Raw genomic sequence first — 13,551 nt, forward strand, 5'->3', positions numbered from 1 at the left:
GAAATCGCTATGTTTTCTGCAGCTAGAAATGTTAAACGGAGTAACAGAACTAGTACTGAAAATCATAATAATTAACTCTACGAAAGCACGTGCCTTTGGTATTCGTCGATATAATTTGCAGAGTTAACAAAGCTTTGAGTGTCCCAGAAGCAGAAAAATACTGCTAGCAAAATCAGTGAATGTTAACGTATTATTTTTTGGGAAGCAAGTGTACTTATACAGAATACGAAAAATGTACAATTCGAATAAGGCACTTCGTATTAAAATCATTGAATCCTTATCCAAACACAGCGGCGTTTCTGTTATAATTTTTAGCTTTCCCAAACTTTGTAATTAGTGACGGTGATTCCATGAATTTTAACTACTAGATCTTGGTAATAAAACATTGCATACATTTCTTGCAAAATGGTGGTAAATTTTTAACGATTTCAAATGAATATATGCTATTTCTCTGAGAACCACCGTTAGCCAATTTGAAAAATGCATTTTTGAGAGAAACGCGTTTAAACTTTTACAAGCTGAAGTTGCTAAAGGGCGAACAAGACAAAGAAACAACTTTTTTTTGTATTTTACACATTATGGGGGTATTCTGGTCTAGAAGCATGAATTTCAGGTAATTTTTAAAGTGTCGTAAAAAAAACACAATTAATATTTTTACTATCCATAGTTATTTGTTAATTTTAGAAGAGTACAGAAAAAAATTAAGAACTAAAAAAAGTAAAAAATTTCACAAATTAAATATGAGCTGGCGAAGTGGGGGTCTCTAAAAATTTCCACGTGACCATACCCATGATTTCAACCCTCCTAGATATCTGAAACCAAAAACAAAGATTATTAATCTAGAATAATGTCGCACAAGGCTATAAAGAAGACTCAATAAAAATTTCAAGTAAATCGGTTCAGTAGAACCTGAGAAATCGTGGGTATCGTTCCGAAAAAGTAAGTTTTGAGAAAAACCCGTTTAAAGTTTCGCGCAAAGTCGTTTGTTCGATTAGTTCCGGCCGAACCAGTTTGGATGCCGGGTCAGAAAAATGCCTATATCTCCGAAAATAATTTGAATTTTGAAAAATCCTCTTGGAACACATATTCCTGAATAGTATAACTTTGAAAATATAAAAAAAAGCTTGATTTATTTTTTAATTTCTAGACCATAATACCCTCTTATGCAACGTTATATAGGAGCCTTAAGGGGTTATGTACATTTAAAAAGTCGAAAAAACGTATTTTACAGATTTTTTCTGAGACAACTTTTAAATTTATTGGTCGAAAAATTTTTACTCATATTATGGCATATTTTAACTGCAGCTTAAGACTTAGTATTAGTAAAAATATTTATTTGGAAAGGAACTACAGCTGATCTCTGGCAGCTTCTCTCAAAAAAGACGTTTTGCGGTGACTCCTATATCTCTGAACTGGATCATCTGAAACTAAAAAAACCAAACATATTTCGTTAAACTAATATTAAATCTAGTGATTAATCGTAGGAACAAGCAAAATACAATTTTTGACAAAATGGCGCTTTCTCCAACAAAAAAAATCGATTTTTGAAAATTTTCATGTATCTTTGACACGGGAACGATATAAATTATGTTTTATGATTTTCTGGGTGTATTCTTAAATATATATACATTAGAGAATAAAATAATAAAAATCGATTTTTTGAAAATTCGAACTGTATGTAATCCATTAAGAGCACTTTATGCTAAATACCTATTATTATGCAATAAGTAGAAAAATTTTGAAAATCATAGGCTGGCATACCCCCTTAAGCAATAAATGCAATTTATTTGGCCTCTCTATATATAACAACTTTAATACCGAAATTTCAAATAAAAAAATAAAGTTTATTTAAAAACGACACTTTTTATAGATTTATAGATTATTTACGTATATATTCTTAAGACTAAATTTGATCATATAGCAAAATTACTCATGCATGTATGCATACTGTACATTTTACTATACTTTCAGACGGATTAAAGTCATTTTTTAAAGGTTTCATATTGGTTACTTCTAAGAAGCGCTCTTTTTACCCAATTTTCTTTTACATAAATGGTTAATGTATTTTTTACAACGAAGCATTATCTTTTTCGAAAACTTTTATTCATATAGATGGCATATGTATATGGAATATCTTGTCTTTTGCTTCCATACTAAACGCTTTGTCTTTAACAATACAATAACTGAATAACTGCTGTAAAATCTCAATCTCACTGCAGCTTTTTCGACGAGAGAAATATTTCCACAAAAACTCTAAACTTTGGTTGGTGTGATCAGCTCACAATGTATTTATTTGTCAAAAATTACTTGAGATAAAGTTTTTGAGAATAGAGAGAAAACAGTTAAGGTACATTTCAATAAAGTCGGACAGTTTCAAAATTACAACAATATATCTTAGAGATTTATGATATGTAATTATGTGCATCCAAACTATATAAGCTTCCTTAAAGAAATAACTATTTATTGAATATTTTTTGTAAAGAAATGTTTGATCACAATGAAAAGCGCGCGTTGCCAACAACATTCAATATCCTAAGAGAAAAAACTTGGCAATATTTGCAGGAAGCGACTCATAAGCCAAAACCTACAAATCAAAGTGCCGTAAAACTGAAATTAATTGTTGTTGTGGTATGTATGTACATATATGCACACACATACAGCACATATATTTTCATATATATCTACTCACATTTTTATTTATATTTAAAGAGTATGCACTTGTCGCATGTTGTCATTACGTTTTTACCCATCTTCCGCTGCCTATTTACAATACATACATACGTACAGTCCAATAGAATCGCTTTTAATGAAATTTTCATTTTCATTTCATTTATAGCGAAAGTGAAGCGTGAGCAAATAAATAATCGTAGTTAAACGACAAGCTTCCGTTGTTTGTTCGTCACTTTGTCGACCTCAATAATAGTAAATGAAAAAATGGAAAAATGTTTAAACACTTTGTTGGAAATGTTCGAAAAGTTCGGTATACTTTCATTTTCTGCGTCACTAGCATGTTGATAGGTCTTTATATGTGCGTTATGCTTTAATTTCATTCGAAAATTATTCATTGATTAAATTATAAATATGTGTGTTTGACTCCTAAAAACTATAATTTTTGTTACAACCAGCACCAAGCTAGCCTGATCCTAGGAGCTCTTTTAATCTGGAGTTTTTAGTATATTATTGTGCTCATCTAGCAGTATCGTCTTTAGAACCGAGGTAAAACCCCTAATTATACAGATATTTCTAGTTGTAAGAGTAGGAGTCTTATACAAATTAAATATCGGACTCACATCGTTTACTAATTTTCATGGAATTGCAGATATTTTCAAAAGTTGTATGCACACTTTATGTCAGTCGAGGTTTGATCTTGATCTCTGATTACAGTGACCATATGGAGTATGTATGTATTCATAGTCGAAACTATCAATATTCGGCTGTAAACTCTGAGCTATTCAACTACCATTATCCAGTATTTCAAAGCCTCAAAATTCCTCCTTGGACATTCTGAATACCATATGGTTTCATTCGACATTGAGCTCAAACGGGCCACAGATTAAATTCGTATTATAACCTTAAGTCAGCACCATAAGTTTATTGAAATAAATCGGAGCACAATAAGGTACCTTAGTCAAGCCCTCTGTACAAATCGAACCACTGTTCCAAGAATTCAACTTCAAGCAACCGCGTAAACCAGAATTCATATGCCATTAACCTAAAAAGATGATGCTGAAGTTTTTGGTTTTGGCTCTACCCTGAAGTTGAACTTTTTGAGAAGTGTTTTATGTTGTTATGATTTCGAAAAAATGGGTTTGATGATCGAAAAATTCATTATATTTGAAGTTTTCGAGAGATAAATTGCATAATCACCTTTTTAGCAATCTTTAAAGATCATCAAACCAAAGAATGCCATCATCAAATGCGCCTTTTATACTTTAACCTCTGAACCATCTAAGTCTTTTACAGTTATTTCTAAATTTGTACACCTACATAGTACTCCAGCAATAAAAATTTACAGTTATATGCAAAGTGTTAATTTGTCAATATTTTACTCGTAAAACTGTAGCAAAACTAGCAACTCAAAACAACAAGAAGAAAGCCAACTACATATACATACATACTATATGTTTATGTGTATGTATAATTGGGTATTTAAGAATGCTAGTGTTAGCCATAAAAATCGCGTTTTGATACTGTGTGCTATGCCCAAAAGTGGTGGTACCGGTGGCTATTAAGGAAAACCTAAATACAACAAATTTTATAAAGCGAAATGAAAGTTCGCATAGACAGGTGTGAATTAATTTTTGTTTGCCTTTGCTGTATAACTTACAGGTACATATACATACCTACATATACATATGTGAATATATATTTAAAAATATTTTTGCATAGCGAACTTTCATTCAAGCAACTAACAAATATGGTTTGTTCTACATATTTTTGAACAGTGTCTTTAAATAGCAGGAAGTTGATGGTAAAAACATTTTTGCATTTCTGACAATATTGAATATCAGGTCTGTTCCCATAAAGTCGAGTACTAGGCATTAACGAATGTGACTGAGTATTGGAAGATCAATGAAAAACTATTTCATGAGAAAACTCCCTACAGTAACGAGGCCCACCGATCTTCTAGAGCATTAAACAGATCTTTCGTAGACTGCATATTCGCGCTCTGGATTACTAGTAGGTTTAGAGCAATGTGTAATGAGTTCCCACAATCCATCAGAAGGTTGAGATTCAATAAAAAATTGAAGGACTCTTGTCGAGTTTCATCAAAGTATCATAAAACTGACTTTGGGCAATATCAAAAGGATGGATAAGGACTTCTCCCAGCCGTTCGATACCAAACGAACTCAATCTGCTCAATTGTTCGAACTGCAGAGCTGAATAGAGAAGGTACAATATTCTCTAAGAGTGTACAGCTGTTGGCGTACGCCGATGATATTGATATCATTGGCTTCAACAACCGCGCCGTTGGTTCTGCTTTCTCCGGACTGGATAAAGAAGCGAAGAAAATGTGTCTGGTAATGAACGAAGGCAAGACGAAATATCTCCTGCCATCAAACAAACAGTCCGCGAACTTGCGTCACTGTTGCTGTATTGGGGGCAATTCCGCCGGGAAAAGCAGCAGAAAAAGATGGGTCAATCTTCTATTATTATTTGATTTAGACATAAATTCAAAGTTTGTTCTAATACCTTTAAAGCGAAAAAATATTTTTTTTGTACTCAAATATTTCGAGTTTCATCTAAGAGATTCCAAACACTAATTTAATATGTTCGGAGTTCTAATTCATTATTCTTCTACTTTTTTTCAGAAACATAACTGATGTGCGCCTGACAGGCGTTTATGAAGCACATCCAGAGGGATTAAATTACAGATTTCTATTACGTTCGCCACAAGTCCACTATATTTGAAAATGGTTTTAAATTTAAAGACCACCTTAGTGGTCTGTTTGACGCTGCTTAATTTACCGTTTGGCATACATAGCCAAGATGATTCTTTGGCGGGAAGTTTTCTATCGGGTTAGTTAAAATATTTTTTTTTTTTTAGTTAAAGCTTCAATTTTTTAATTATATGTTGCAGGTCTCTTGGACACCATAACAAGTACAGCCGATTCGAAGGATTGCCCCGGTGTTTGCGTACACACACTAGCCACACTAATCTGCTACGAAGTGCTCGATGACATCCCGTGTCCATCGCCTAGTATGAAGTGTTGTATTGAAAGCGCACAGGGTAAGTAGAGTGTGATAGTTGAACTCGACAGAGGAAATAGATAAAAGCCTGATTTTTATACTATACATATGTAGACTTCTAAAGGTGCTCAAAATTGTTTGGGGATATTAAAAAGAAGCACTCGATCTAAAATGTCTTAAACTGACTTTTGGAACCAAATCCAAAAATCTTATGATTTTATCTTTTATAGGTAAAAACATCACTTCGGCCATCACAAGTACCACTACTACAACAACGACAACCACAACCACTAGTACAACGAAGCGTCCAACCACTACAACAACTAAAGTGACAACCACAACGTCGCCGAAACCGAAGACTACTTCCAAACGACCAACCACAACCACAACTACAACAACAACCACTAAAAAAACCACAACCAGCAAGAAACCGACAACAACCAGCACATTGGCGCCCAAGAAGGGTACAGAGAAAGATGCGGGCAATGTTGACGGTGCAAAAGGTAAACTGGCAACCGAATCCCGAGTAATTTAACCGTTATAAATTTCAATTTTTCTCTCCAGTGCAAAACTGTACGGGTGTCTGTGTGGCCGACCGCATTGCTGAGTACTGCGAGGCCTACTTAACGACCAACGGTCTGTGTGCATCGGGCACGAAGTGTTGCGTCTCACTGAACGATTACGCGAACGCCAAATTGCCGAAGGATATCTATGTGCCAGCTAGTGAGTGTACTCTATCGCGAATATAGGCAATCAATTAAACGAATTCCTTTTATATTTCCAGAACATATGACGAATCTGAGCAACATGCAACACAAAAACAAAACAAGTGCTGCTATTAAGCAAACAACAACAAAGGTTAGCGAAAATCTGTAATTTAATTCACAGTAAAAAACTCAAAATTCTAATATCGTTCACCAGACAACAGCTTCCGCTGCCACAACGACAAGCACGACTACCACCACTGCCGAACCGGCGCGCACCAAAATCAGTAACAATGCGAATGCCAACAAACCGGTGAAGCACAAAAAGGCGCCATCCACCACAACCACAACCACGACCGAAGATCCCGCCGAGGAAGAGCAGGAAGTGGAGGACGATGATGCGGAAACGCAAGATGACACCGACAACGATGCCAATGATAAAGCGGATAACCCAAATGGTCAAACGCTGAAGGAGTGCGAAGGTGAATGCATGAATGGCATATTCGCCATTTTCTGTGATGACATGGACTCGGAGGCTTTCTGTCCCGGTGAAGGCAGCTGTTGTGTTACCGGCGTAGCTTCAGAGGCCACGCCAGCATTGCTGGCGACCAAGGTGACACCAACCAAACCTGCAACGAAAATTGCGAAACCACAACAACGACCGGCGGCCAAGCCAGCATCACCGCCGCAAGCTGCCCCACCGTTACTGCAAGCTGTCGGCGGTGGCAATGATTTCTTCTCACAAATACTTTCGTTCGCCGAAAATACACTCGGTGGCACAGGCAGTCAGCCAACACCACAGACACCGCCACCAGTACAACGTTGTCCCGGCTTTTGCTTACTTAATATAATGGCCGCTTTCTGCGAACGTCCATCGGTACTCATCAATACACCCACTACTTGCGCCAAGGGCTCAGTGTGCTGTGACAATAGCGCTTCACCGCCCAAGCCTCCACCGCAAAATAGACGCCCAGCTACGCCACCACCTAGCTCAGTGGCTACACAGCCTTATGTTGTACCCAGTACACCATTACCCGATCCGCGTGAAGAGTGTCCGGGATCCTGCATTGTACCGTTGCTCAGCTTCACTTGCTTTAGTAAGTTTCAGACATACCTTGCACTTGCACAATCTCCTACAATACTCACTTTCTCTCTATCCCGTTAGAAAACGCCGAGATGACAGATCTATTCAAGTGCAAACGTTCCGGCCAGATTTGCTGCGCACCCAAGAGTCGCATACTGGAGAAACAACAATTCCAGACACGCAATGATACACTTTATGCCAACTATCCACCGCCACCACCAATGGCTGGCGTACCACAACCATATCCACCACAACCATCATACCCTCAACCTCCACCACCACCACACTACATGGGCACACAACCGCCACAGGCACATCTTCACTACCCACCACCGCCGCCACCACAAATATTGCAGCAACAACATCAACCACAACCACAACAACCCACATACGATTACTCTCATTATGGCGCAGCCTTAATGCCTCAACAGCAGTCGCATCTACCACCACCACCGCCGCCAGCACCGGCACTACCACCCACCACAACGACCACTACCACGACCACCACCACAACACCACGTCCACATGTCTACTCGAAATATGTTTGTGGCGTCAAGGGCACGCTACGCAGTGGCCGTTCGCGTTCTTCGCCGGCGCTCTCCTTGGTCTCCTACGCACGCGCCATGTATGGCGTACAACGTTCCTCGCGACAGCTAGACCAGGTGTATACACCATTGAATACACAATTGAACAAATCAAATGAACGCCTCATATTGGGATCAGCGATTGTGCCCATACAAATACACAATGATCTGATACCAAACGATGAGTGGCCGGATGCGAACCAGCTGCGTTCATATCACGAGCAACAGCCGATTTCGGCGGCAGCTGTGCAAAGCCGTTACCGCCATTCGGTGGTCGGTGAGCCAGTTTATGCAATGAATTACAATGTCTCGAGGCGGCGTGCGCGTGTTGTTGGCGGTGAGGATGGCGACAATGGCGAGTGGTGTTGGCAAGTGGCGCTGATTAACTCGTTGAATCAGTATTTGTGTGGAGCCGCTCTGATCGGTACGCAATGGGTGCTGACGGCGGCACATTGTGTCACAAAGTAAGTTTTTCTTACGAGCATAAATCTGGGGGAATACCTGTAAAGCAAGAACAGGGGTTTCCAAATTCTCAGAGCCAAAAGATTTTAGAAAGCTAAAAACGGATTTTGGTATCAAAGTACCTTTGATACAATTGTGATTCTCTAGGTCTCTATATCAGGTGTGCTTGGAAACTCAAATTATAGCTCAGATAACAGCTGAAGGATTTTCTATATTGTATTCGTAAACTCTATCTGAGTTCGTCGACTTAAAACATGAATTTCTTACTCTAAGTTTAGCTCCTTCATATTTCCAATTAATTTGGCTTTCTTTCCCGTTCAAGTATCGTCCGTTCTGGTGACGCCATTTACGTCCGAGTTGGCGACTATGATCTGACACGCAAATACGGTAGTCCCGGCGCGCAGACCTTACGTGTGGCCACCACGTACATACATCACAATCACAATAGTCAAACACTGGATAACGATATAGCGCTTTTGAAATTGCACGGACAGGCAGAGCTAAGAGATGGCGTCTGCTTGGTAAGTATAATACTATATACCGTTAATTCGTAACTAGCTCATTTGGTATTCTCATAATTTAAGCAGACATTTAACGCTAAAATTTTAACATTTTCTTTGCGTTAGGTCTGCTTGCCAGCGCGTGGCGTCAATCATGCTGCTGGTAAACGTTGCACAGTCACCGGTTACGGTTATATGGGTGAAGGTATGTATAATTTCTTTTAATTGCCGACTGTTAGTGACATGGATAACAAAAATTTTTTCTCCATCTCTCACCATCCAGCCGGTCCCATACCGCTGCGCGTGCGTGAAGCTGAGATACCAATTGTGAGCGATGCAGAGTGCATACGCAAGGTCAATGCGGTCACCGAGAAGATATTCATTTTGCCCGCCTCAAGCTTCTGCGCCGGCGGTGAGGAGGGCAACGACGCCTGCCAAGGCGACGGCGGCGGTCCGCTGGTATGCCAAGATGATGGTTTCTTTGAACTGGCTGGCCTCGTGTCGTGGGGCTTCGGTTGTGGACGCGTCGATGTGCCAGGTGTTTATGTGAAGGTCTCCTCCTTCATCGGCTGGATCAATCAAATAATCAGCGTTAATAATTTATAGTCATATAAGTTGGAAATGGAACAAAAGCATGGCGCATCACTTGAAATTTGAAATATGAAATTTAGTTATTAAATAGCAAATAATTGAGTATTTATTTTATAATGAATGTATGTTTAGCGCGAACCCACACACTTGTAGAACGCTCTCCGCGGTACTGCTCGACTGTTCTACGAATGTGTGGTTCATTTAAGTTTAAAGTTGCACACATATTTTCGACTGTTGATCCATAAAATATTATATTAAATAGCAAACTATATAATTCTTATGTATTTCTACATATACATACTTACATACTATATACATATATTTAGATTAAATCTTTAGTGTAAGTTACATGAACTGTTTACTATTAATATTATTTAATGCTCACAATATACACACACGCCAATATACATACGAGTGCGTACATATGTACGTACAGTTACTCATATGTTCAGCGGCGTATTGTTTATGAGAAAATTTCAAAAAATTTAACTGCGAAGCAACGATATTAGTTTTACAAGTATTTACATTTATGCATACATACATATGTATGTTAAATACAATTTGTACATAATTTAAGCTTATTTTGTCAAATGTTTGCGTATAAATTTGCTTAATAAAGTACACATTTAAATTAAAAAAGTGTTTGAAATAGGCATCTCTATTTTCGAAGAATTTAGTTTTGGTTATTTCATCTCGATTACAACGGGTTGGGAACGAGTTGTGTGTTCTTTGATTTTTTGCGCTCTACCGCTTTGCATTTGGACTTCGCGTGAGCTTAGCAGGCGCAACAGTCAACAACTAGCTACTATGCCACTCCGAGTTCCTTTTGACCTATTGCAGAACAAGGGAGATCTACTGAAATATTCTCTAACAGTAAAACTCATCTTGCCGCAATCGTAGGAGCTCTAACTGGCCGTACTTAAAAGGCCGAAAAATTTGTCGGACTCTAACTGTTAAAGCTCAGGTGAAAATATCCAGACACTTCCTCTTCTATTCTCCAGCTTTTGCAAAACATATATTGAAACATCTCGGCACCCGTATCTTCGACAAACCTGGCGAAATAACCGGAATTGATATCAGCCGCTTCAACAAATTTCTAGCTGGCTCTAAATTGTTGATTTTTAAGAGTCTTTTCGTTCAATATATATGACTATTTAGGTATCATAATAGATCGCTGTTCTCAGCTGTCTAAGTGGCATTATTTTTGGTTTGATTAATTCGCCTATAAAGTTAAGTCAGGTTGAAACAGTTGGTAACTCTTTCCAACAATATTTTGATAAAAAACTTCTTTAAGCCGCTTTTGTATTATTTAAATTGTTTTATTAACTTTTTAAATCCATTCTTTTAATAGACATCAACTCTTCTAAATAATATTTGTGCTTTAAGCTTTTTTAATCTGCTTCAAACTATAATGGCTATTTTTGTTATTGATCTTTTCGAAATATATATTCAAACAGCTGGCAACTTTTAAGCTTGTATATTCTTTAAACTATTCATCGAATTACATACAACGAAATATCAAATATTGTTATATTGAATGTACATATATTCGAAAAAAGCAGGCCTTTTCCATCAGAGTTAAATAATATTTAACTTTTTAAAATGTATTGACTATTTTTTCGATCTTCTCTGACCAATTTAGATTTTGTATAACTTTTATATCATTCAGTTTTATTATTGTGTTTCAATCTTCCCTTAACGACAGAGAAAAGGAAGTCTGTCGAAATGGTGCTCGATTTTTTGACATTCCTTTTCAAATTGAGATCTTTACAAATTTTTTTCAGGTTAGAAACACACTTGGCTTTCCGCTTAGCACGAGACATAGAAGCCGAACTGACATACTGCTATCAGCAAAAAATAGTAAGACTTTGTTAATAATTTTAAAATCCTTAATTTATTCCTCATAGTCTATTTCGGCCCCTCAAAATTGTCGCCTTTGTCCCCAATACACTTATGCCAACGTTATTTCCAATACACGAAACAGATATTACAGTTTTTAAATGCGCGTAGCGAATCAGGTTTAATGTCTTCAATTGACTCAAAACGGCTCTTCCGGAGTGGTCGCTTGGGTTTGCTATTTAGCCAAAAATCATACGGAGCTAAATCAGGAATACGATGGTCACATCCCGACTTTGGTTGACAATTTGGCGACAAACTCACGAAGAATTAATGCAGTTTGTGAATCGGAAGCAATTCGGAGTGCTCCACAGCTCGATAATTGCACAAAACTGTCAAAATAACCTTCTTTGACTTGGTTTTTTCGGCTACGTATCACCTTTGCCACGATATTTGGCCGAATGATCGTCTGTTTCCGAGTCGTAATCTGTGATTCACGACTCTTCGTCTGGTAATCGGAAGACATTGTTTCACAGACGTTAACACACGCAGTTTTTTCGAAAAAATTTAGTGATTTCGGAACCAATCGTGTTTCCACTTTTCTTAGACACAATTGATCTGTCAAACTTGCTCGCGACAAACAATTACCACCGAAGGTATTTTCCAACATTCTGAATATTTCTATTGGTATTAGAGGTTACCTAGTTGATGTTTTCATTTCTATACGAGATCATTTGTAAGTGCAAAAAAAACAGATAAATTGAGTATTTTCATTTTTTTCTCTATATCTGTTAATATAATTCTGTATTATGTAACCACTTTAAATTTGGCTGATTTGGAAAATATAGCGCTTGTATTTTTCAACGCTTTGTTAACGGACAGTAAATATCACTTCCGCTAAACTTCACAGTTTCGATATGACGACTTGAATGAAATCATTTATGTGGACGGAACTCTTACTTTGTATGCGGCGGTCATATCTATTTTAAATGAGGGAACATCAAGTCAAATCAAGGAAAATGTGATTGAAAGCATGTGAGTCGTATTTAAGGAGTAAGCAAAGAATTTAAAGATTGACATTGACTCAATACATTTTAACTGAATTTTTTTTTCAGTTGAAAGGCTGAGACGCCGATATGCTTCAAAATACCGCTTTTTTGTTTTTTTTTTATTGGCTAGCTTAGCTACTAGGCGGTCTTCCTGCTAGTAGAGGGCAAAAGAGAGATTATAACGAACGGAATACAAAGAAGTCATCGTTTAGCCCACCTATCCGTCAGACTTGGCTACCAATACCATTTTTCAGCTCCCGAAACTATTATGTACGCTCCGGACAACTTGCTGTGATTCTTTTAAGTAGCTCGAAGGAATTAAAGTTCACTACTGTCGAAGCTTATAACTAGTATCATACATATGCGGGGTATATGGAGAGTTTGAATAATATTAGGCACTAGAGGACCCGACCACGGTTCACTGTGGCTGATACATAGATAATACTACTACTGTCATCTATATGATTTCTATTAGTTGGATTATAACTATTAGTTAATAAAATATAGCATTTCTGTGAAGCAACTTGTGTTAGTTTACAAAGAATGGATCATAAAGCATTTCGTGTGTTAATAAAGCATTGCTTTTTGGAGGAAAATACTGTTTAATTTGGGCTCAGGGAAATCCACCGTTGAAAAGATATTTGATAAGCTGGAAACAGACGAAATGAGCGCCGAGGACAATGATGTTCTAAAAAGGCGAAAACTCTGTGCAAAGTGGATGCCTCGCAAGTTCATAATCCAACAAAAACAACAAATAACTGATTCTGAGAAGTGTTTGAGTGCTCTTTAATCGTAAAAAAACCGAATTTTTGCGTCGGTGTGTGACAATAGAAACATAGCTCCATCATTTCCCACTGGAGTCCAATCGAGTTTCATTCTAGTGGACTGCACATGATGAACCGGTTCTCAGGCGTGGAAAGATGAAAAAGTCGGATGGAAAGGTTATGACATCAGTCTTTTGGGATGCACGTGATATAATATATACTCAACGACTGATTACTGAGCCAGTGTAAATAACGCAACTTTCTTTTATATATGTATGTATATAGA

At 37.5% G+C, this 13,551-nt stretch overlaps 1 protein-coding gene across 1 annotated transcript; it reads left to right on the forward strand.

The window, feature by feature from the left end:
• The first annotated feature begins 5,414 nt into the window (after nucleotides 1-5,414).
• LOC120777999 (protein masquerade) lies at nucleotides 5,415-9,847 on the forward strand. The gene is made up of 10 exons (XM_040109656.1): nucleotides 5,415-5,520; nucleotides 5,582-5,731; nucleotides 5,922-6,194; nucleotides 6,256-6,414; nucleotides 6,476-6,549; nucleotides 6,613-7,492; nucleotides 7,561-8,527; nucleotides 8,848-9,046; nucleotides 9,152-9,230; nucleotides 9,309-9,847. Exons 1-10 carry the CDS (start codon nucleotides 5,415-5,417, stop codon nucleotides 9,629-9,631), a joined length of 3,210 nt encoding a protein of 1,069 aa, XP_039965590.1. The 3' UTR covers nucleotides 9,632-9,847.
• The last annotated feature ends 3,704 nt before the right edge of the window (nucleotides 9,848-13,551 follow it).

Source organism: Bactrocera tryoni, chromosome 5, assembly GCF_016617805.1.
Source record: "Bactrocera tryoni isolate S06 chromosome 5, CSIRO_BtryS06_freeze2, whole genome shotgun sequence".
Lineage (NCBI taxonomy): Eukaryota > Metazoa > Arthropoda > Insecta > Diptera > Tephritidae > Bactrocera > Bactrocera tryoni.

Coding starts and splice junctions, on each gene's coding strand:
- LOC120777999 (XM_040109656.1), top strand. CDS start 5,415: ATGGTTTTAAATTTAAAGACCACCTTAGTGGTCTGTTTGACGCTGCTT. Junction 6,415..6,475: donor GGATATCTATGTGCCAGCTA/GTGAGTGTACTC, acceptor TTATATTTCCAG/AACATATGACGAATCTGAGC. Junction 9,231..9,308: donor TTACGGTTATATGGGTGAAG/GTATGTATAATT, acceptor CTCACCATCCAG/CCGGTCCCATACCGCTGCGC.